The 21,002-nt window shown below is 41.9% G+C and overlaps 4 protein-coding genes across 6 annotated transcripts in view; 3 read left to right on the forward strand and 1 right to left on the reverse strand.

The window, feature by feature from the left end:
* Window positions 1-7,782, forward strand: part of LOC130179024 (adenylate cyclase type 1-like) — a 39,739-nt gene extending 31,957 nt beyond the window's left edge. Inside the window, exons 9-20 of one of the 2 annotated variants that reach the window (XM_056391730.1) lie at window positions 1,044-1,241; window positions 1,368-1,465; window positions 1,615-1,699; window positions 2,318-2,407; window positions 2,585-2,847; window positions 3,762-3,888; window positions 4,340-4,501; window positions 4,603-4,749; window positions 4,836-4,934; window positions 5,047-5,161; window positions 5,263-5,387; window positions 5,666-7,782. In XM_056391730.1, coding sequence (XP_056247705.1) covers window positions 1,044-1,241; window positions 1,368-1,465; window positions 1,615-1,699; window positions 2,318-2,407; window positions 2,585-2,847; window positions 3,762-3,888; window positions 4,340-4,501; window positions 4,603-4,749; window positions 4,836-4,934; window positions 5,047-5,161; window positions 5,263-5,387; window positions 5,666-6,073 — 1,917 coding nt within the window. In that variant the 3' untranslated portion in view covers window positions 6,074-7,782. The remainder of the gene's footprint in view (window positions 1-1,043; window positions 1,242-1,367; window positions 1,466-1,614; window positions 1,700-2,317; window positions 2,408-2,584; window positions 2,848-3,761; window positions 3,889-4,339; window positions 4,502-4,602; window positions 4,750-4,835; window positions 4,935-5,046; window positions 5,162-5,262; window positions 5,388-5,665) is intronic. The other variant, XM_056391731.1, reaches the window with a different exon arrangement.
* A 1,564-nt stretch (window positions 7,783-9,346) lies between these two features.
* On the forward strand, window positions 9,347-11,366 carry LOC130179026 (uncharacterized). The gene is made up of 4 exons (XM_056391733.1): window positions 9,347-9,431; window positions 9,572-9,949; window positions 10,034-10,129; window positions 10,243-11,366. Exons 1-4 carry the CDS (start codon window positions 9,363-9,365, stop codon window positions 10,336-10,338), a joined length of 639 nt encoding a protein of 212 aa, XP_056247708.1. The 5' UTR covers window positions 9,347-9,362; the 3' UTR covers window positions 10,339-11,366.
* Window positions 11,367-12,646: 1,280 nt separating this feature from the next.
* LOC130179025 (insulin-like growth factor-binding protein 1) lies at window positions 12,647-15,815 on the forward strand. The gene is made up of 4 exons (XM_056391732.1): window positions 12,647-13,052; window positions 13,203-13,345; window positions 13,510-13,638; window positions 13,758-15,815. The coding sequence occupies exons 1-4, from the start codon at window positions 12,710-12,712 to the stop codon at window positions 13,881-13,883; spliced, it is 741 nt and encodes a 246-aa protein (XP_056247707.1). The 5' UTR covers window positions 12,647-12,709; the 3' UTR covers window positions 13,884-15,815.
* A 34-nt stretch (window positions 15,816-15,849) lies between these two features.
* On the reverse strand, window positions 15,850-20,618 carry LOC130179144 (insulin-like growth factor-binding protein 3). 2 transcript variants are annotated; one of them, XM_056391926.1, is made up of 4 exons: window positions 19,615-20,618; window positions 18,716-18,963; window positions 17,788-17,907; window positions 15,850-15,990 (listed from the first exon to the last, which is right to left on the reverse strand). In XM_056391926.1, exons 1-4 carry the CDS (start codon window positions 20,003-20,005, stop codon window positions 15,865-15,867), a joined length of 885 nt encoding a protein of 294 aa, XP_056247901.1. In that variant the 5' UTR covers window positions 20,006-20,618; the 3' UTR covers window positions 15,850-15,864. The 2 variants fall into 2 exon arrangements, with proteins under 2 accessions (XP_056247901.1, XP_056247900.1); XM_056391925.1 differs by having other exon boundaries at window positions 18,716-18,966; window positions 19,615-20,541.
* Window positions 20,619-21,002: the final 384 nt, after the last annotated feature.

Consider the following 21,002-nt stretch of genomic DNA (forward strand, 5'->3'; position numbering starts at 1 on the left):
GAGAAAGAGAAGGAAGAAAGTCTGGATGGAAGGAGGGAAGAGGAAACCGAAACAGGCAAAGAAGTGAGGAAGAAAAGATGGAGCAGGGAAGTGAAGAAGGCAGTAAAGAAGAATAGACTAAAGCAAGAATGGAAAGAAGGAATTAAGGAGGAATATATAGAAGCAGGGAACAAAGGTAGGATATAAAGAAGAATATATAGAAGCAGTGAAGGTAGTAAAGAAAAATTTACAGAAGAAGGGAAGGAAGTAATAAATAATATATGGAGTTAAGGAAGGAAAAAAAGGAAGGAAGAAAAGAAGAATATACAGAACCAGAGAAGGAGGTAAGGAAGACTATACTGAAGGAGGGAAGGAAAGAAGGGAGTAAGAATATAAAGAAGTATGGACTGAAGGAGGAAGGAAGGAAGCATGGACAAATGAAAGAATGAATATATGGAAGCAGGGGGAAAAGAGCAGGACATATGGAGGAGGGAAAGGAGGAAGGAAGAAAGTAAAGAAAAGGAAGAAATCAAGGAAGTCAGTGAGCTGTACATGTTCATGTCATGTCATGAACTCATGAACAGTCTGGTGATCCTTGCTCACCCTTTGCCTCCCTACTGGGCCGCTGAGCTACACAATTCATCCAGCATGCTCACTTACATGTACCCACACCCTCCTGCACACACACACACACACACACACACACACACACACGCACACACACACACACACATTGTATACACACAAACATCTATACTGCCATGTTAACTCTCTGGCTTTGCTCCAATGCCCACTGTTTTGCAAAACTGCTCACTTCGGCTGCTGAAGACACTTAGACACAGCGGGGTGCATTCAGTAATGAAGTTAAGTGTGAGGGCGATGTCCTACTTTGAAAGTATAATCAGCTGTTTGTGTTTATTGTTGACGCTTATTCACCCTTGTTCCTAATATGATAATACTCCAGTAGTGCAGAGAACACAGTGCGCTGCATGGCAGCCTATTTATCACACTACTGTTTTTCAAGTTCTACGTTTTCAGTGAAAATTGCTCTTTCATCCCACCAGCGGAGAGCCATGCGGACGGCTCCACAGAAGCTGAGGAATCGTTCCAACGCTAACCAGGCTAACCTGATCCAGAGCAGCCCCAGAACCCGGGTCAACCGCTACATCGGTCGGTTGATCGAGGCCCGCCAGACTGAGTCAGACACGGCAGACCTCAACGTCCTCACACTCATGTATAAGTGCTCTGAGCGCGAGCAAAGGGTGAGGGACTTCAGACACTACATGTGCTGTATCTGTGCAGTGAGATGTTTCGGATGAAGCCTCTGAATGAACACTGTTGTGTATTGTTTCATTGCTCACTCTTATCTGGTCTCTGGCATCACATAGTACCACCAGGTTCCTGATGAGTACTTCACCAGCGCAGTGGTCCTCTCTCTGATCCTAGCTGCCTTGTTTGGCCTTGTCTATCTTCTCATCATACCACAGTATGTACAACTGATTCTATTGTTGTCCCTTCCTCTCTCTATTGCTTTCGCTCTCTCCACTTACCTCTTTAATTGACTCTTTCAGTTACTCAGATCCTTGACTTTCTAACTAACCCCGCCATCTTCCTCTCTCCTGTTTTTCCACTCAGGGGCACAGTGATACTAGTCCTTCTCGTCTTCTGCATCTGTTTCCTAGTAGCTTGTATCATGTACCTGCATATCACTAGAGTACAGGTAAATAAAGATGCACTCTTATCCTCACCTTGAGTAAATGCCATTCACTTTTTATCCCTGCATCAACTTTTACTACTGACAGAGCTGGCAAGTTTAACTTTATTCATTTTATGTTTTTGCTGACCAAAGCCATATATTCAAATGTATTTTTATAAAGCCTTGTAATAACAATTCAATATTCATTGGCTTCAAGATTACTTTCTAAGCCCCAGTATGGTATTTAAACTCAGATGGCTGGTCTATTAATTTCAGCTTTTGTTGAGGTTGATGGTCGTCCTCAAAGCTCCTGACCACATGCGTTGGAAAATTTTTTACACTTTATGTCTTTTATAGGTTCATGTTCTCCCTCTCTTTTTATCTCTGTTCTTGACTCACTTTACTTCCCTCATGCTGCCACTCTCTGTCTGCACATCAGTTTGCACAATCATTCAAGCCTTTTTTATTCATACTGTTCTTACAGCTATTAACACTTTGTCCTATTGTAATCTTGCCTTGTATGAACATATATAGTAATATATATGTGCAATGTAAATATTTCTTTTCTTTTTAAAGTTCATTTAGTGTTTCCCTCATGCTGTCTGTCACCTTTATCTATATTTTCCTTGTCTTGTCTCTCAGTGTTTTCCAGGGTGCCTGACCATTCAGATTCGCACTGCTCTCTGTATTCTCATAGTGCTCTTAATCTACGCTGTGGCCCAGGCCTGTGTGGTAAGTGGGAAAGGAAACAATAAAAATGTCATCCGCCACCTTACTGGCCGACCAGTGAGAAAAATGTCGCCATATTTTGACTGTACTTGTAATTTCCTTTTGGTTTAAAAAGGGTATTCCCTACTTTAATATCCTACCATCTATATGCTCATGTATCTTCCTGTTTGTCTCTGACAGGTGGGCTGTATGCCCTGGTTGTGGGGTAGTGCCAACACCAACAGCTCCATCGTCATCATTGATGTGGACAGCGGCGCCAACCACACCATGGCGGAGCTGCCTTGTGATGGTGCCCGCTATGCCTTTCTTTCCTGTGTGGTGGGCACCCTCACCCTGGCACTTTTCCTGCGGATATCCTGGCTGCCGAAGATGGCGCTAATGCTCCTTCTGGGGGTGCTGTATGTCACCGTGTTGGAGCTCAGCGGCTTTCGCAAGACTGAAGGGTGAGGTTCACAACACAACACGACCGCCAACACCAGACACACACACATACACAATCACGCAAAACACTTTGGCTTGTTTGCACTTTTTTATGTCTGTCATTTCCTGAAGTTACATGACACACACATCCCATCAGAGCTCAAAGTGAGATCCAGTTATCATTGTGCATCATTCAAGGATCAGAGGCAGCGATCGGCTGTGAATGTCAAGCAGCGGCTTTGCTTTTGTTTGATGCATCAACTGAACAGATAACCAGGAGTTTAGAAGAGCATTTACTGTACATGTGCTGAGATGTAGGTGTGTGTGCGTGCGCACGTGCGCGCGTGTATGTGTGTGTGTGTGTGTGTGTGTGTGTGTTGTGTGTGTGTGTGTGTGTGTGTGTGTGTGTGTGTGTGTGGAGGAGTCTTTGCTTGTCTTCAGCCCACACACTCTTTCATTTTCCACCCTTTGAAGCAGCACATGTGCTCATTAGTTCCAAATCAGAGGCCTGACAGGACAATGTGGGCTGGGATGATGGGAGCGCGTAAGCTGTTTCAACCCAGTACCGAGGGGCCTGGCCAATTTTGTTTGAGCCCAGATCATAAATGTGCCCCTGAAAAATGATTATGTTGAATTTACTGAGGTTATTAAGATAAAAGATCTCTTTTGAAAAGCTAATATTGTTCAAATACAGTTAATGCAACAGTAAATGATATAATATTGTATGGCCTAGCACATTTAAGCTTTTTAATTCATAAGTTTCATTTAATGTTTTGTTTTCATGTTGGCCCTTCAAAAAATCATTGTTTTCATAATTTTACAAGTAAAATTTTACTCGTGATCTCTCTTGACACTGTGGGGGGTCCATTCTACCCGCCTGTGTAGTCTTCTGTGTGGTCCAGTGCAGTGCTGACTTGTGTGTCGGTCTCTTCCACAGTGGGGGGTCCTTCCACATCAGGGGCTATGAGCCCATCCTGTCTTTGTTGCTCTTTGTCAGTGCCCTGGCCCTCCACTCCAGGCAACTCGACCTCAAACTACGCCTGGACTTCCTATGGGCTGTGCAGGTCAGGAAGTGTGTGTATCTATGTGTCTGTGTATTTGAGAGAGGCTCAAATGTCATTATCGTAATGTAAGTTTTAATAGAAGTGTACTGTAGAAATGCTGCTATTACAGCTTATATCTACATATATACAGTATATACTGTATATGAACTATTGGGTTATGTATGGAGGATTTGTATTTATAGGCTACTGACTGTCTGTTCTTTGGCAAAAACAAGGGTGCTTGGTTTTATTTGACATCAGAAGTGTAAGAAAGGGACTATTTTGCATAATGGGCTTAAAATGTTGAGGCAAAAATTGAAATACCCAAGTCTATTGAAAATCCAACTATGCCATAAGTCCATGTTGCGAGGCTCGTAAGGTTTTTTAGTGACCCCGTGTGGTGAGAATGTGGAACAAGCTACAGTCCTAATGGCCGCCTCTGTATATTTTCTGTGTGGTTATGTGCTTTCAGGCGGAGGAGGAAAGGGATGGCATGGAGAAAGTCAAGCTGGACAACAGGAGGATTCTCTTCAACCTTCTGCCCGCACACGTGGCTCAACACTTCCTTATGTCAAACCCCAGGAACATGGTGAGCCTCGCTAATAGACAGGCAGGCAGACAGACAGAAAAACAGGTAGATTAAAAAGGCAGAAAACAAAAAAAAAAGAACATTAGAAAACATAAGAGGAGATATATTATACTTCCACACTGTATTCTTTCTTTTTTTTCTATTAGGATCTGTACTATCAGTCCTATGCACAAGTAGGTGTCCTGTTTGCCTCTATCCCAAACTTCAATGACTTCTACATCGAGCTGGACGGGAACAACATGGGAGTGGAGTGCCTCAGACTCCTGAATGAGATCATTGCTGACTTTGACGAGGTAAAATGCTGGATTTCTCTTTTCTGGGACATTCAGTTTGGTTTGCATTGTAGCTTTGTGTGTTTATTTGAATCTATGTTTTGCAGCTCATGGATAAGGAGTGCTACAAAGACATAGAGAAAATCAAAACCATTGGCAGTACATACATGGCAGCTGTGGGCCTTGTCCCCACCATTGGTACCAAGGTGGCATGTCATTTTGTGTTTCTGTGTGTGTTTCCGTTTGCACGTTAATGGATGCGGGACATTTTGATGAAGAGAATAGATACTAACTGATCAATGCGCTTCCGCTCTTTAGGCCAAAAAATCTGTTTACGACCATCTTAGCACAATAGCAGACTACGCCATTGAGATGTTTGACGTTTTGGATGAAATCAACTATCAGTCATACAATGAGTTTGTCCTGAGAGTGGGTACGTGTAATTAAACGTATTTAAAATAATTACACAATAAATCAAAATGCTCAGTTTGAAATAGTTTTGTGTTCGTTTAACATTTCGACGTATTTGCACAGGTATCAACATTGGTCCAGTGGTTGCAGGGGTGATTGGTGCGCGGCGACCGCAGTATGACATCTGGGGGAACACAGTCAATGTGGCCAGTCGGATGGACAGCACTGGAGTGCCTGGAAAGATACAGGTACCCAAAGCGCCCTAAATTACAATCTATCTATCTATCCATCTATCCATCCACCCATCCATCCATCCACACACCTACCCACCCAATTTAAATGCAAGAAATACCCACAAGATATCACAATTAAAGTTACAGTTGCGGAAATTCACTTACTTTCTTTCTGAGGAGAGAAAATCAATATCAATTTCATGTCTATGTATTAAATACAGAGCTGGAGTCATGACATAGTTTTATAGCCTGGCTTGGCATAAAAACTGTATTTCCCTTTTTCTATTATTTAGGTAACTGAAGAGGTCTATCGCCTGCTGAATACCAACTATGACCTGGTGTGCCGTGGCAAAGTCAGCGTTAAGGGTAAAGGTGAGATGCTGACGTACTTCCTGGAAGGGAAGGTTCAGGGCGTGGGCACCGTAATCACTTCTTCAGTCATGCGTTCCGCCAGCTTGGCTCGTCGGATCCACTCCTGTGGGAAGACGAGCGTCCCGACCAACCTGGGCAGCGTCTCCTCTGCCGCCAGCCTGTTGGGCAGCACTGTTCAGATGAACACTGCCAACAGCAGCAACAGCCAAGCTACATGCCTGCCCTCGTCCTGCGTGCCCGCAGTGGGTGAGGAGGACGAGGAGGAGGACTTACAGGTGACAGAGATTGAGATTGAGGCTGTGGCAGCTGTTGCGGATGTTGCAGTGTAGAGAGAAAGACAGGACTATTAACCTGAAAAAAGGAAAGAAAATCCTGGTTGGAGGCCTAGAGAAGACAGGGCTGTCCAGGTATTTCCTATAAATCATGAGCTACTGGCCAAACCCAGAACATGCTCATTCAGGATATGAACTTCCGGAGAAATGGCAGGGTGATGTGGACAATCATACTCGCTTTGAGGGATTTCTAAGACAAACACGGAGTGAAGAAGAACGATACCCGGAATCTCAGATCCTCTTTTAACATCTCTATACCAGATAATTAGATTTGTGGTGTTTCTGGGTTCCCTCAGATCCAGGTATTATAATGTGCATCTTCATTTTATATGTACTACATATTCCGTGTGCAGGGGATATGTGCATTGATATCCAGAAAAAGACTGATCATGCTATTGCTTTTGCACTGTCTTTCTGATTATGCCAAGGATACATTGTATTATTTACAGTGTAAAATGGTGTTGTTTCTTTTTTCTTTTCTTTTTTTTGGTGTATGTAAGCATGCATGTGTGTACTTGTGAGTGTGTATGCATGTGTGGTTAACTCTGAATCGTAACGAAACAGCACAATTTTTTTGTTTTGGTTTTTTTTTTACACTCGGAGCTCACTGGATGGAATAGGCTTTTTCTGAGACATATTTACAGTTAATAGTGCATGACTTTTTTAAGAGTTGACAGCCATAGTAACTCCTGTTGAAAGAAACCAAAGTATTGAGCTTTCCATAGATCTTTAGTTTTACCGCTTTTATTGCCTCACCATACAAGAGAAGAGAAAGGATGTGGCAGTAGGTTGGATATATTTGGCACATGTTAGTTTTTCAGACATCAGTAGACTTAAAGTGTCTTTTTTTTTAACCCAAAATAAGGTTTCCTGAATGTTCATATGCTGCCCCGATTCACAATGGTTTAATGTAATGCGACATGTGTTAAGTATACACACAGACACTGGTGTCTCTGAGTCTGAAGAGGCAGTAAAGGCAATGAAGGGAGCAGAGGAAGGTGTGGAAACCTAAAGAGCAGTTCTACTAGTACGGAGTGTGTGTGCTGCCATGGAAACTAGTTGATGCCAAAACTGGACCAATCACAAAGTATTAATGACAAATAAATCACTTAGAGGACCAATACACATCTATGTATGGTGCAAACATACGTGTAGACACCCGAGGGAGTCGAGGAATGCATTTATCCACACAGAGGAGAGCACATCCATGACTTAAGCACATGCAACAAGCACACAACCTCTACAAATGCACAGCCCAGTCCTTTACTCACAGCCTCTGCAAATGATACATGTACATTCATGTATTATCTTGGTGCAGTGTCTGACTACGTTACTGTACCCCAGAATTTTACCGCTGTAATGAAGCTACATTTTGAGTTTTCCTCAGAAACTATGAGCTTTAGCACGTCTCTCAGATACAGTCTCAGAAATGTGAGGCGCTTCAGATATCTTCAGATGTCAACTCTATCAGCGTTTAAAACTTTTACTTGATCTGCAAATGTGTAAATAACATCATGTTTCAAGTTTTTTGCCTTACTCAATAAGCTTACAGTGATTGCAACCTGCCTTTTTAGATATATTCACTTTGATATGCAGATCATACTTTTTGTAAATAGCCAAAAGCTGTAAACTATGTTGTATCTTGTACAGTGTAAAGTTGGGTTATTGAATATTTTGTAATAAAGACAATATTGATGTATAAAATATCACAAGGGTATGGCTGTGAAAGTTAATAAAAACGTAAACATTTTTGTCTACCAACACATAAAACAAGTAGTGTATGGGGGGGTGGGGGGGTGGAGGATTGTGGCTGTCAGTGAGCAACATGAGAATTACCAACCTGAAACACAATATTTACACCTCGTCCCCCTGCACTGCACCCCCTACACGGGTAACAAATATAACTTTTTATGGGCAGTTTTACCTCTTAGTTCCACTCTCTAAAATTTCATTTCTCACACCTTAGTTTATGGCTCTTAAAATAACAGTTTTCACTCTACACAGTAAAATATGGCAGGTTTTATTATGTCTATTGATGTACGCCCACAGCTCATAGTCAGATGAACGTCACCATGTCACAACCACTGAGCAGAGGCCAAAATGTTTTCCCAGCTCTCATGTAGAGTTTGTCTGGAGTTCACTTAGTGAAACAGTTATGTAAACAAATGCCTGGCCAGCTCAACCATTTTCAGTATACTATAATGTTGGAATTATGTTTTGCTTTAGAATAAAACAGAAAAAATACTGGTCAGTTATTAATAATTTGCAGAGCAATGTGAATGTGTCCCAAAGGAGTTTACAGAAATTAAAAAAAAAAAAAGGAGTTGTTGTTATCACCGTCACCTCCTGACTCCAAACTAAAGTTGACATTAAGCAATGAAGGGAATCCAAGGTAAATGATGGTTCACAAACAACACTCCCCCTGGTGTCATCAGGGCTAAAAAGGGTCATGATGAGTGAATTAGGTCGTGGCATTCATTAATAATTACTTTTACATTAGGGTACACTTTAACAACCAAGAAAATATTTGAAAGTTTTGATAATGCTTGAATTCATGGATCTGTAATTCTACAATAATTTTAAGAGGAAGTGTGAGAGAACTCTGTGGAATTTGGTGCAAATTTTAGGGAAAACAGAGGAAGTCCTGAGACAGTTTTTTTGAGTTTATGAGCATTTGTGGATTCACAGAGGAATTTAAACCCAAGTCTCATAATGCATCTTCACCTGACCTGCGGTGCACTGACTTATATAGGTTGTGCCAGTTAATCGAAATGAATATGCCAGTATTGGAAATGTACCAAGTTAACACTTACATTTTTTTTCTATAATTAGTACCAGTGTACATAGTATTTTACAGGATTTAAAAAATTTAAAAAATGCTAAGAAATTATTTAGAAATTACAGACCTTTAAATGGGTACTCCAGTCATTTTCAGATATCCTGAACTTCTTGTCTGAAGCTCTAGAAACACTGCATGACAAGTTATTTATTTTTTACTTTGGAAATCTCCCTTCTGAGCCACAGAGCACATATACAACTGTTTTCACAGGGTAGTGACAAGTAAACTGAATTTCATAAATTGCTGGTGTCCCATTAAAATTAAATCATAACCATTTTAAAAGCTACTTTTAATGGATAATTATGACAACACAGACATTTGATATTGAAGAGCCTTTGGGTCAGTTGACACTACTTTATTTTCCACTTCATGTTTGAAAAAGGAAAAAGTCACCACCTGTCATCAGTCTGCAATTAAGCCTCCACACCTGATGTGAATAATCAGTTGATGAAAACCTGCAGGATCTCCACATATCAAGCTCAGTCATCCAGCAAAATGGAGATTCAGCAGCAAAATGTAAGTTTAAATCCACAGTTGTTGTTTTTTTAGCTTTGATATGAAAGAAGTCTCAATTCAAAAATCTGAAAGTTCATTAAGCAGACTTATGTTAATTCTGTTTGTACTTCAAAATAACATTGATTTAAATGATGGAACAGAAGCTGTATCTGGAGGCCATCCAGGAAGAGTCAGAGCAAGAAGATGAAATCGGAGGAAGCAAAACAGGGGAAAGTGAGGAGTATTCTCGGACTCAAGTGGGTGTGGACACAGAGGAGGTAATGACAGAAGATGAGAGTGAAGAAGAGGAAGACGATGTTCCGCTGAGGGTTCTCAGACCCAGGCGACTGTCTCGTTCTTCGAGCCAAGAGAGTTTTGTTCCGATGCCACCTGCTAACAATGACCAGGAAGAAACGCAGAATTCCTCAGTGTCAGACACGAGCTCACGCACAGAGGATTTCCGTGATGAAGCTACAACACCTGGGCAGCCAGAGGTAGAAAATGGGAAGCAGTCCAGTCGCAGGGAGCTGGCAATAAAGGTAAGCATTTTTCATCCCATATTTGACAACATGCATCTCGGATTTAAAAAAAAAAAAAAAAAAAAAGGATCTACTGTTTTTAAGATCTCCAAGATCAGATGGCAAAAACACACACCACCTAAACCATCAGTAAAGAAGAGGAGGACAAACGAGACGCGCCGCAAGGAACCATCAGTGGTTGTGAGTTTTGATTTTAAGAAATGTATGATTAATCCCCTTTTTTATTTTTTTATTTTTATTTGGATTATTTTTTGTTTGTTTGTTATTGATTGTTGTTTTTCACAAATGTCCAGAAAAATGTTTCCAAGGCGGACCCGCTTCCTCCGTGGCTGGTAGACCTGATGGTCAACATCGAAGAGGCAACAACACACCAACTGGTGGTTGAGTAACACTCATCACAGGCCTCACGAGGTGAGCGTGGAACATGTTGGGTACACCAAGCATTGACCTTGTTGAAGAATACTGAATGTAGAAGGAAAAAAACATACCATAATAAGAGCTGGCACTGCCAGAGAGTAAGGTCCATGTGCAATATTTATGTCAGTTTTGTTGTCATTAGCTGTGAAGTAACGAGTACAATAAGGCCTATAGGTTTCATAATGAGTTCACTGCATGATGAAAACATTTGTTCCATTCCTGTCAACATATTAGTTTTTTGTGCAATTTTATATTAAGAAAAAAAAATCAATCTTATTTGACTATAATTCTGGCTTTTGTGTGTTGTTCTCTAACCCCATGTTAACCTCCCCATACATCAGACATACAGTAGCTTATGTGTAACTTAATAAATGTGGTTGTCAGCTTCAACCTGAACCAATTTACCTCGGTCCAAGTCGGTGTCTTTTGATTTAAATGTCCATGTAAAATACTCAGAGGCCAAAGCTCTCTCTGTAAAGTGCAGTCAAACATGTTGCCAGTTGTGTATTTAACTTTGAGAGAGCAATAGGGAAGAGGTTATCTTTATTGGGTGCAGCTTGTCTTTACCATTTGATATGTTGCCAGTCAAGATGTGGTGTGTTTTTTTTTTTTTTTGTTTTTTTTTTTCAATAAGAATAATTTTCGAACTAAATGGGGGAGGGAGGGGAGAGTGGTGTTTCGATTGTTTTTAGACCTATTTTGGGAGAATTTTCATGCTAGTCTAATGCTTTGTCACTATACACATAAAAGCAAAGAGTCGTAGCCAAATAGTTACTTAATACTTTACCATAAAGACCTCTTTTCCATTGGCTGAAGTATCCACATCCTTTACTTAAGTAAAAGTAGACAATACATGTACAGCAGCAATCTAAAACCACTTCATTACAAGTAAAAGCTCTGCATTAAAATGTTTACTGTGAGAAGAGGGCTGTATTAACAAAATGTACTTAAACTATTAAACATGCTGTTATATACATTATGTATATTATAGATGTCAATATTTGCTCCTCAGATGTCATGAAGTAAAAGAATAAAGTAGTCAAGTAGAGTGCTGTACTTGGTGTCATTCTACCACTGCTCTATTTCAATCAATATACTGAATTATTTTTGTTATTCCAAAATCTTTTTCTGTATAGTTACTCCTAAAATGTTTAGTCTAAGTCCAAAAACATATGTTTTAACCTTCCTATCAAATAATTGTACAGTAGCCTATACACACAACCCGTACAATCATCTTATTTTTCATTGTGCGATAAACCAGAATCCTCACCTCCAACAGCATCCAGGACCTTGACTGACCCTGCAATATTCATCTCATCCTCATACACATGCTGGGGTTTATGGCAACTTATAGTGTAAATAATATTAAAAAATATTTGATTTAATCAAGATCACTTTATTGGTCTTTCTTGGTTCAAGTGTTATTACTGCGGGGGGGGGGGGGGGGGTTCTTTGTTGTTCACATGTTACATTTTCAGTCAGTGGGGTTGGATAACAGGACTTCTCTGTTCAGTTAAACAAAGATCTTACAAAATGGATCATATAGAGTCCACAGCAGAAGCAGTGTTGGTGTGTGTATATCACACATAGCCTGTGCCGAGGTATTTGCCGTTTGCCATAGATAATTATGACCAATACTACACCAAGGAAACAACTGGTTACTACCGTCTTTCTTCAGACAAACATGTTGTGATTCCAGCAGAGTGATTCATAATGTTAGGGTTATGCAATTTTAAAGGCGAACGATATTGTTTATCTGTCTGCCTGATAAGAGGAACCTTCACCAAAGACACTACAGGGACAAATAGGGTTTTAGTGTCAAATCAAAATATCAGTTGGCATTACTTGACAAAATAAGTGTTTGACAACAGTAGACAGTTTTCCTAATCACCAGTCATTATCTCGTAGCCTATAACTCCTTGGATTATAGTATTCCTTTTGTGGATGTTATTTATTCTTCAGTGCTTCATTGATACGTTCTGTAAAGAGGAGTATTCATGTTTTCATAACCTCAAAGGTAAAGACAGATCAGTAATTTGGTCGTCCAAAAACAGGGTTGTTTTGATGTCGCTTTATGTTCCAAAGTCAATGTTGACAACAGACCTTGTGAACCTGGATCTACGCACGTCAAGCAGGGTCATCCACCGTTTACAGCAGCTTCGTCAAAACTATTTTATATCTATGGTCACTGTGTCAAACATTAACTCCACTGGAGGCCAGATCTCCATATAAATACTGCTGGTTCGCAGAAATCACTTTAGAAAGAAAACTCCAGTCTTACTGAGCAGTTCGCAGTAGCAAGTACAAAAGGAAGAGCATACAGTATTTATCTGAAGACCGGAGATGCCTGGATTATATGAGAAGACATTTGTGGCAGGAGTGGCTCTGGCTGTCTTAGTCATGGTGAGATCCTCCCCAGTGGTGGGACCGGAGCCAATCCGCTGTGCCCCCTGCACGCAGGAGAAACAGAACAACTGTCCTGCCATCCCGGCAGAGTGCAAGCAGGTGCTGAGGGAGCCTGGCTGCGGCTGCTGCATGGCCTGCGCTCTGGACAAAGGTGAATCCTGTGGAGTTCACACAGCCCACTGTGGTGAGGGTCTCCGCTGCACTGCCAGGCCGGGTGAGGCCAGACCTCTCCATGCTCTGACCAGGGGGCAAGGGGTCTGCACTGAAGACTTGGGCCAAGGTATTCTACTTTTTTCGAGGCTTACCTATGTCTTAGTTGTCAATATTTCCTACTGTCATGGTTATAAAATGCTTCACTTTAATTGCAAAGCAACACATACAATCTTACACAACAGGAAACATTTGAAACATGTTTATTTTACTTCTACAGAGGAAACTGAAGGACTCCCTGACCACGGCTCCCTGCACTACCTGTTGGGCCTCAACCTTCCCTTTGACCACCATGACACTGCTGAGGGCCAAGAGAGCATCAAGGCCAAGGTCAACGCTATCCGCAACAAACTGGAACAACAGGTGAGGAGAAAACATGGACTCATGAAGATGATTCAACGAAATATACCTTCCTTCCACAAGAGGGAGCTCTTGGTTTTGAGGGACCATGGTTCCAGAGAGATAACTGGAGTTATAATATGTTGACGTGTGGGTGTAGTTCTCACTGTTTGTCTTTCTTTGTACAGGGACCCTGTCACATTGAACTGCACAACGCACTGGACATGATAGCCAGCTCTCAGCAGAAACTAGGAGAGAAGTTCACAACTTTCTACCTCCCCAACTGTGACAAGTACGGCTTCTACAAGCCCAAGCAGGTGGGAACTTGAGCATTTCAAAAAATAAAGATTGATTTAAACCTGTTGAAATAGATTCACCTGACACTACCGGTGAAGTTTGATTCATGTGGTTCCCCCCATCTCTGTGTCTCCTTCAGTGTGAGTCCTCTCTGGTTGGGCCGCCCGCTCGCTGCTGGTGTGTGTCTCCCTGGAATGGGAAGAAGATCCCAGGATCGAGCGACCTGCTGGGTGATTCAGAGTGTCATCAAGAAGTCACACACTGAGGGACAGACACGCTACCAATCTTAAACACACACACACAGAAGCACACAAACGCATACCGACAAAAGCAAACATGTTTCTTAACTTAATATCTACATGCAACCACCTGGTGAACTGACTTCCTTTTACAAAAACCCACTTATTCATTTTATTTACATGATGTATGTATCAAGACTTATTTATTCACTACTTGTATATTCTTCCTAGCATTAACCATTTGTCGTTTTTAGATTTTTTATATGTTTGCCTGTTTTTTTTTTCAATTGTAAATAGGGCAACACTGTATACATTTGTGTTTCTGACTAAATAACTCCATTGCTCAAAACCACAGGTCCGCAGCTATGCCAAGCCCATTTCAGAGTCTTCAGGATCAGGTTTTTTTTTGTTTTTTTTTCTCATTCATTCAAAACTGGAGCTGTGCATGGTACGGAACAACACAGCCGCTCATTCATTCAACATGTTGACATTGTCTGAATGTATCTCCATTGGCGTTTCCTCAATGGGTATTGGGGGAAATACTTAAAGTGCCGCAAGTATGTGCACAGTGGCCAAGCACAAACATATCAGGGCTCATCCAAGCCACCGTGAGGTTTAGGATGGGTTCTTCTGCATTTGTCTACCTCTACTAGTCTCTGCAGGTCCACAGGTTTAGCGGAGGGTTGCTGAGGGCTCTTCTCAGCTACACATTTCTCACCTTTTGTATTTGTCTAGAGGGTCACTGTGGTCTTTTTTTTTTTTTTTTTGACCTATTTTAGCTTCTATTCTAGTATTTATTATGATTCACTTGTGTTTATGCTTCTGTTTGTTGTTGAGGTCATGTGCAGTGGACCCGATTTTTCTTTTTTTTTTATTTTCTTTTTTTTATGAATGCTATTTGCCAGGAATGCTGCTATGCCGTTATTAGTTTTGTTGAAACAATGTATATAGTCTCCTAATTCTGTTGATGTGTATCCAATTAAATATCATATTATATTCATCATGATCGGGTCATGTTTTAATGTATTTTTTCCCCACTCAGCTTCATACATGCTAAGAAAAAAAGAAAAATAACAATACCGGGATCATTTTATACTGCCTTTATTAAGTAAAAATAGACCTCTGAGGGTTGCATTGTACATGCAAACAGCATATTTACTTAAACCAAGGCAAGTGATGAAAATGATCACTGGCTACACAGAGATCAGAGATAACGGTTTGTGGCCTTGATCCCCCAAAAAAATTCAGCTTATGCAAAGTGACAACAAAACAGTAACAACCACGTTACAGATAACAGAAAATGTCCCTCTTGCTCTCTGTGGCGTGAGATCCAGCGTAAAAACTTTATGCACTGTAGTGTTTTGAGCCGCACAGTTCCAGTCCAACTGCCCTGAGGAGCAGGAAGCAACTGCAAAAAGTGGAATTTCATAGGAGTTCATCGTAAGGCACTGCATGCTTACTCTGAGAGACATATTCAGACATAACATACATCTTATGGTTGTCATGACCACACGCGACGTCTTTGATAACAAATCATCAAGCATACAAATTATGATTACACATCACAAGCGTGTACACATGTGCAATGCCACTTAATTGTGCGTAAATGAAGAGCACTCTCATCAACATTTGTGACAAGTACAAGGAAATGTCTCTGTGTCTTATAATCGGAATAAGGCCTCTGAGATAAATTCTTTGGAGTGTATCCTCCTCTCAGAAGCCGTCCAGGTCGGGTGAGGGACAAACAGCTTATAAAGTATCCATCCGTCGCAGAAAAGTACAGAGTGTATCTGCAACACGGAGGCTTTTTCCTCCTGGTACTCTTCCTCTGTTCCCTTTGCTCTGCCTCAGAAAAAAGGTCCCACAGGCAACAGATAGAAATAGCAAACATCCACATATCGGTTGAGCCATCTCTTGACCTCTCTCCCAATATCCTCAGTGTCTCCATTTGTTTACAATTCTTCTTGCTCTCACTCCCACCCTCCCTCCCTCCGTCCTGCTCCGCTCCTATTGGCTCTCGGAGTTGTAGTACTGGGCGTCTCCTCGCTCCTTCCCATCAAAACCTGGCAAAGGCTGCCCGTATTTGTCCACACACCAACAGAAGCCACGCTTTCTGCCTTTGGATGGACGGCACTGAAAGTGAAGGAAGGGACAAGGTGAAAGGGAGGGAAGAGAAATAGAAGGGGGGAGGAAAAAAAAAAAGCTGCTAAATGTGTAAATCCAAGTTGAATATGCAGCATTATGGGTAACAAGCCACTTTACTCAATGAAGTAGAACAGCAATAGTTAAGAGGTATTAATGGTCAGATTGTGCTGAGTCGACGCAGCCTTGGCTATCCAACACGCTGTGGTATTTTGAGCTGCTTTTATGGTCTACCTCCTGTTGCACACACATATAGAGACCTTTAAGGTAAACAGAAACCTGGTAAAATATTTGCTTAGTCCCGTTTGTGAACAACTGAGAACCAAGATCTATTTTCAGAAGCTGGTGGCCAGTACGAATCATCTGTTGCTGATTATACCCCACAGCTCCAAATTATGGGTACTACAAATGACTTACAGAGTCTGTGGAGCTACCCAAGGGCTGTTATTTTACTGCCAATTTTACTAAAGGTCAACCTCCACTCTAGTAAAACATGCAGCCATTCATTTCAAGGGCTAAAGCAACTGTGCTACTGCTCCACAGAGGAGTCAAGAGCTGATCAGAGAGGGGGGGGGCATTCTTATTTAGTTCAATATTTCAGCGGTGTCTGAGTGAGAGCAAGCAGCACTCTCTCTCTCTATAAGGCCACTGTTGCTTGGGAAGTTTGGAAGGAGACGGTTCATTATGTGTTAAATTTTGAAAACAAAATGTCTTATCTCCACTACATTTTGTGAGGACAAAAATGTGCCATAACGGATTTAAAATTTCAGCTGCAAAACAAAAGTATCACAAACCATATGGTAGGGAAACTAATGTGGTCATCAAAAATTTAAGCCCAATTTACTTAAGAAAAGTGGATCTGCTCCTAGCATGAAGTCTGCCTTGGGTATATTTTTTTTCTCTAAAAAGACATTAACTGTTATTAAGAGCTGTAATAAGAGATGTTTTTGCTTAAAATCATGCAAACGTCCAAATTAAACTGACCAACATGAAATGTCTGCCACTCCTTCAGCGCCTGAGGGCTCAGCACGGTACACTAGGTCCATTCTACATAAACAAAGACAATGAGCCTGGCGTTGTGAGGCTGGTTATGAGATGATTGCAGGTCAAAGCGAACACTTCCATTAAGCAGGAGGGACTGCTATGTAATAAGAAAAGCTGCCTCGGTGATGCAGTGGCGCAGGAGCCCTAAGTGCCTCCATATGAATGCGTCAGAACCACTCATTTATTACAACCCGATCGTGGGTGAACCATGTGAGCGTGGGGATGGCTGCAGCTCTATTTCTGTGCCTGCTTCTCAAAAGTCCAGCAATTATGGGGCGAGCGCATCGGGTGCCGGTGGCCACCTTGACGTCTGTCTCCCTGGGAGGGTTCCCGTTAAACGGCCATCGTCCCAGCCGTCAACCCCACTGGGGTTTGGCCCCTGTGGTTCCTGTCTCCAGAGTCAGTGGCTAGGGTCTACCTCACTGGTGTGGTGGTGCAATGATGAGGCTCTAATAACTACCAATGAATACAGGAGGACAGCTACACATCTGTAATTGGGCTGCAGGAGAACTAAAGTTTGAGTCACTAGACTTGAGCATTAAATCTTTATTAATGTATCCTGTAAAAAAAAAAAAAAAAAAAAAAAGGAAGTGCAGGTTTCATTTTTGCAGCTTTTAAACCTATTAAACAGGTTGAAAGTTTAGATCTATTAATAATGCGTAGCCTTTCATGAAATCGATGCATGAACCTATAATTATCCTGCAGTCAGTATCAAATGATGGTGCTTTGAATGTGCCGTTTTACCTGCTTTTTCTTATAGAAGCCCTTCTTGTCACAGTTTGGTATGCGGAAACCTCTGGGGTTGAGAATGTCTGTAATCTTGAGGCTGCTGAGAATGCTCTCAATCTCTCTCCGACAGGGACCCTACGGATGAGGGAACACATGAGAAGTTACTGCACTTTCCCCAGTACTTGAAATACTTTCATTTCCAGCTCAAACATGAAAGCTCTTCTGAAAATCTGAAAGCAAGCTGATGCCATTAGCTCAAGGTATTTCCTTCTGCAGCATGACTTTGACACAAATGTGATGGGGTTTGTAAATAAAGACGTTAACAAAGCTGGCTCACGCCGCATCACACACTGCTCTGCTGTAATACTTAAACAATGGTGGCTGCAATATGAAAAGAGGAGACGGATGAGAAATGTATTCATCTGACCGACTTGTAGGGGCTTAACAGTTTGCCAAAGCTGCTTAGAACTCTTACACTTTACACAAAGGATGGGGGATAAAGTGAATTCAAAGAGCTCAAAGAGGGAGCCAGAAGGCTTGTCCTCAAGTCCAAGTACTCCAGTCACTAATCAAAGCAGCCAGTCAAAGCCCATTACTAGTGTGTGCTCACTTCTCTGTCCAAAGAGAAGATCAAAATAGCAGCAGGGCTTCCCAACAGGCACTCACATAGGCCAATCCATCATTTGCTGGCTCTCAGTACGCCCGGCACGCGGACGCCTTGTGGCCAAACAACCGCCTGACCCAGGTCAGCCGCAGGGCCATCGTACCCGCTCGCTTCCATGCCATTCTACTGCTCACGACGATGCCTGCCAACCGTCAGCACCGCTACCCAAAACATTTCATCACCCGCAGGGGGAGAAAAACACCAAAACACAGAGGAAGAGGAGAAAAACATTCCTCCAGTGTGCTCTGAAGACAGAAAAATATTGGTTGTGGTACTTACATACTCAGGCTCCTGTTTGGTTTCTAGAGAGAAGTTTTGTTGGTCTGTGATGAGTGGTCCCGGGAGCTCCTCCATTTTAAAGCTCTGGGTTCTCTTCTGCTGCTCCCGTCTCAGGACTTCTGACTTGGCAGAGGAGAAGAAAGGGTGAAGCGGAGGTCTCAGGGGTGCCATGGGTCTGTGGGTGCTGTACAAGATCTGAAGGCCTGAGCCGGTGGAATTCCGCTCTTCGTCCTGAGTGTCAACATTTTCTGCTGAAGGTTGAATAGAAACATGTGTTTACTCACAAAACAGTACACAAGGATATATGATCTTCCATTTAAGGCACTACATTTTCATATTGAGTCAAATGCATTTCACTTTTTAAGCTGGAGATTGGATTGAGGGACATGAGTGGTTCCATCTTTCAGCTTTGGCAGGAACTGAATAGAAATATGCAATAAGACTTCTATCACATTACAAATGTGTTTCTATATTAAACTTTGAATTCATTCAGTCCTCTTTTTGAGAGCACAGGCTAAATAGTTACACTATCTCAGGGCAGGATCCTAAAAATCAACTTTCAGTCTTAGGTAACTGATTCAGAGAGGTTCTCACCTTTCTGATTTTGTCCTTTTTTTTTTTTTTTTTTTTGTCTCTACTATTTGTCAAAAATCTTTCTTAAATGTGCTTCAACTTCTCTCATCCTGCACCCCTTCTTTCCATAAATGAAGAAAATGTAATGAGTGATGTCAGTTATTGACATCAGAGACAAAAAGTATCTCACTTCCCCTCTATGTCTTATCAACACAACTTGTGTCGTGATGAGAAGCGTTCAGATTCAGGAAGCTTACAAATAAAAGTCCGTAAAGTTATTGCACATTAATGTCCAGTGACTAAGTTGTCGATGGCGTGAGATTTACCTGGCAGTTCATTGGCCGGAGGTGTTGGTCTGACGGCTACTCTCTTGTTTGTAGCGTTTGCACAGATCCCCCGTCCCTCCAGCAGAGCCTGCAGAGGTTTCGTCTGACCGGGCTGATGCTGACAAGTCAGTCCGGAGCCACATCTGCCGGTGTACACGCCGCACGGCTGACCGAAGCTCAGCGCGCAAGTCATGCAGCAGCCGCAGCCCGGTTCGCGGACTTTCTCGGCGCAGTCCTTGGGCAGAGGTTTGCACAAAAGCCGCGCTCCAACATCACATGGCTCGCATCTGATAACCGGTCCGACCGCACCTGACCTCCGGCTGAACGAGGCCAGGACAAAAGTCATGCAAAGTGCGCGAAAACAGGAATCCATTCCGGCGTCTGGGAGCATATGGTGTCAAAGTGAGGAAGCGCACTGTCCTGCTGCGGTGACTTTTCTCTGGGCAGCTTCTCTCTCATTCACATAAAGCCACTGGACAAAACATCTCAATATATAGACCCCAGTGACTGTAGTCACACCCCCGAATAGCTTGTGGTCTCCTGATGAATTGCCTCGACTCCGTTATTCCTTTTAAACCATCGGGGCAATACGCTGGGGCAATACGCAGACCACAAGATAACATTTACGGTATGGCTCTTTTAAGATTTATTTGAAATGACAAATTCAAGAAAAATGATTGACCAATATATTTTTACTTTACTTTTTTTTTTTTTTTTTCCCCTTAGCTGTGGGGTTTAGTGAAGGTCTGGATATTCTACATATCCTTTAACATGTAATGCAGACCGTCAGGTTATTAGACACATTCTAGGAAATAATAATATAACCCATGAGAAATACCCACAGAAATGTTTTTAAATGTATCAGGTCTCAGTTAGAAGAGCCCACACACAGTAGATCCAAGCACCTGCAATGCGTGGATTCATTCGTTGGGGGGCGCCAACATGCGTGTGTGTCATTTTTCAATGATTCAGTGACACTTGCAGTGAACTTTGGGAGCCTAAATGGGCTCATCTGCCATATGTTTGTGCTTTTTCTATGTGTGTGTGTGTGTGTGTGTCTGTGTGTGTGTCTTTAGTGCTGGGCTGCACACAGGTGTGTTTATGTACAAGTGTTCACATACATGTTTGTATATGCGTGTGTGTGTCCACTGCTCTTGAGACCCAAGAGGCTCCTGCACATGACCCCTGCATGACCTGGATATGGTTTAAGCACATAAACTGTGACCAATCCATACATAAGATGATTAGTTCAAGCTTTTGAGACCGTTTAAGCTACAACACTGAATGAATACAAAAGCAATGGTGGAATGTAACTAAGAACAGTTACTCAAGTAGTATACTTTACCTTCCTCGTTATACATCTTTCACACTGCATTTATTTTTTTATT

Source organism: Seriola aureovittata, chromosome 12 (genome assembly GCF_021018895.1).
Source record: "Seriola aureovittata isolate HTS-2021-v1 ecotype China chromosome 12, ASM2101889v1, whole genome shotgun sequence".
NCBI lineage: Eukaryota > Metazoa > Chordata > Actinopteri > Carangiformes > Carangidae > Seriola > Seriola aureovittata.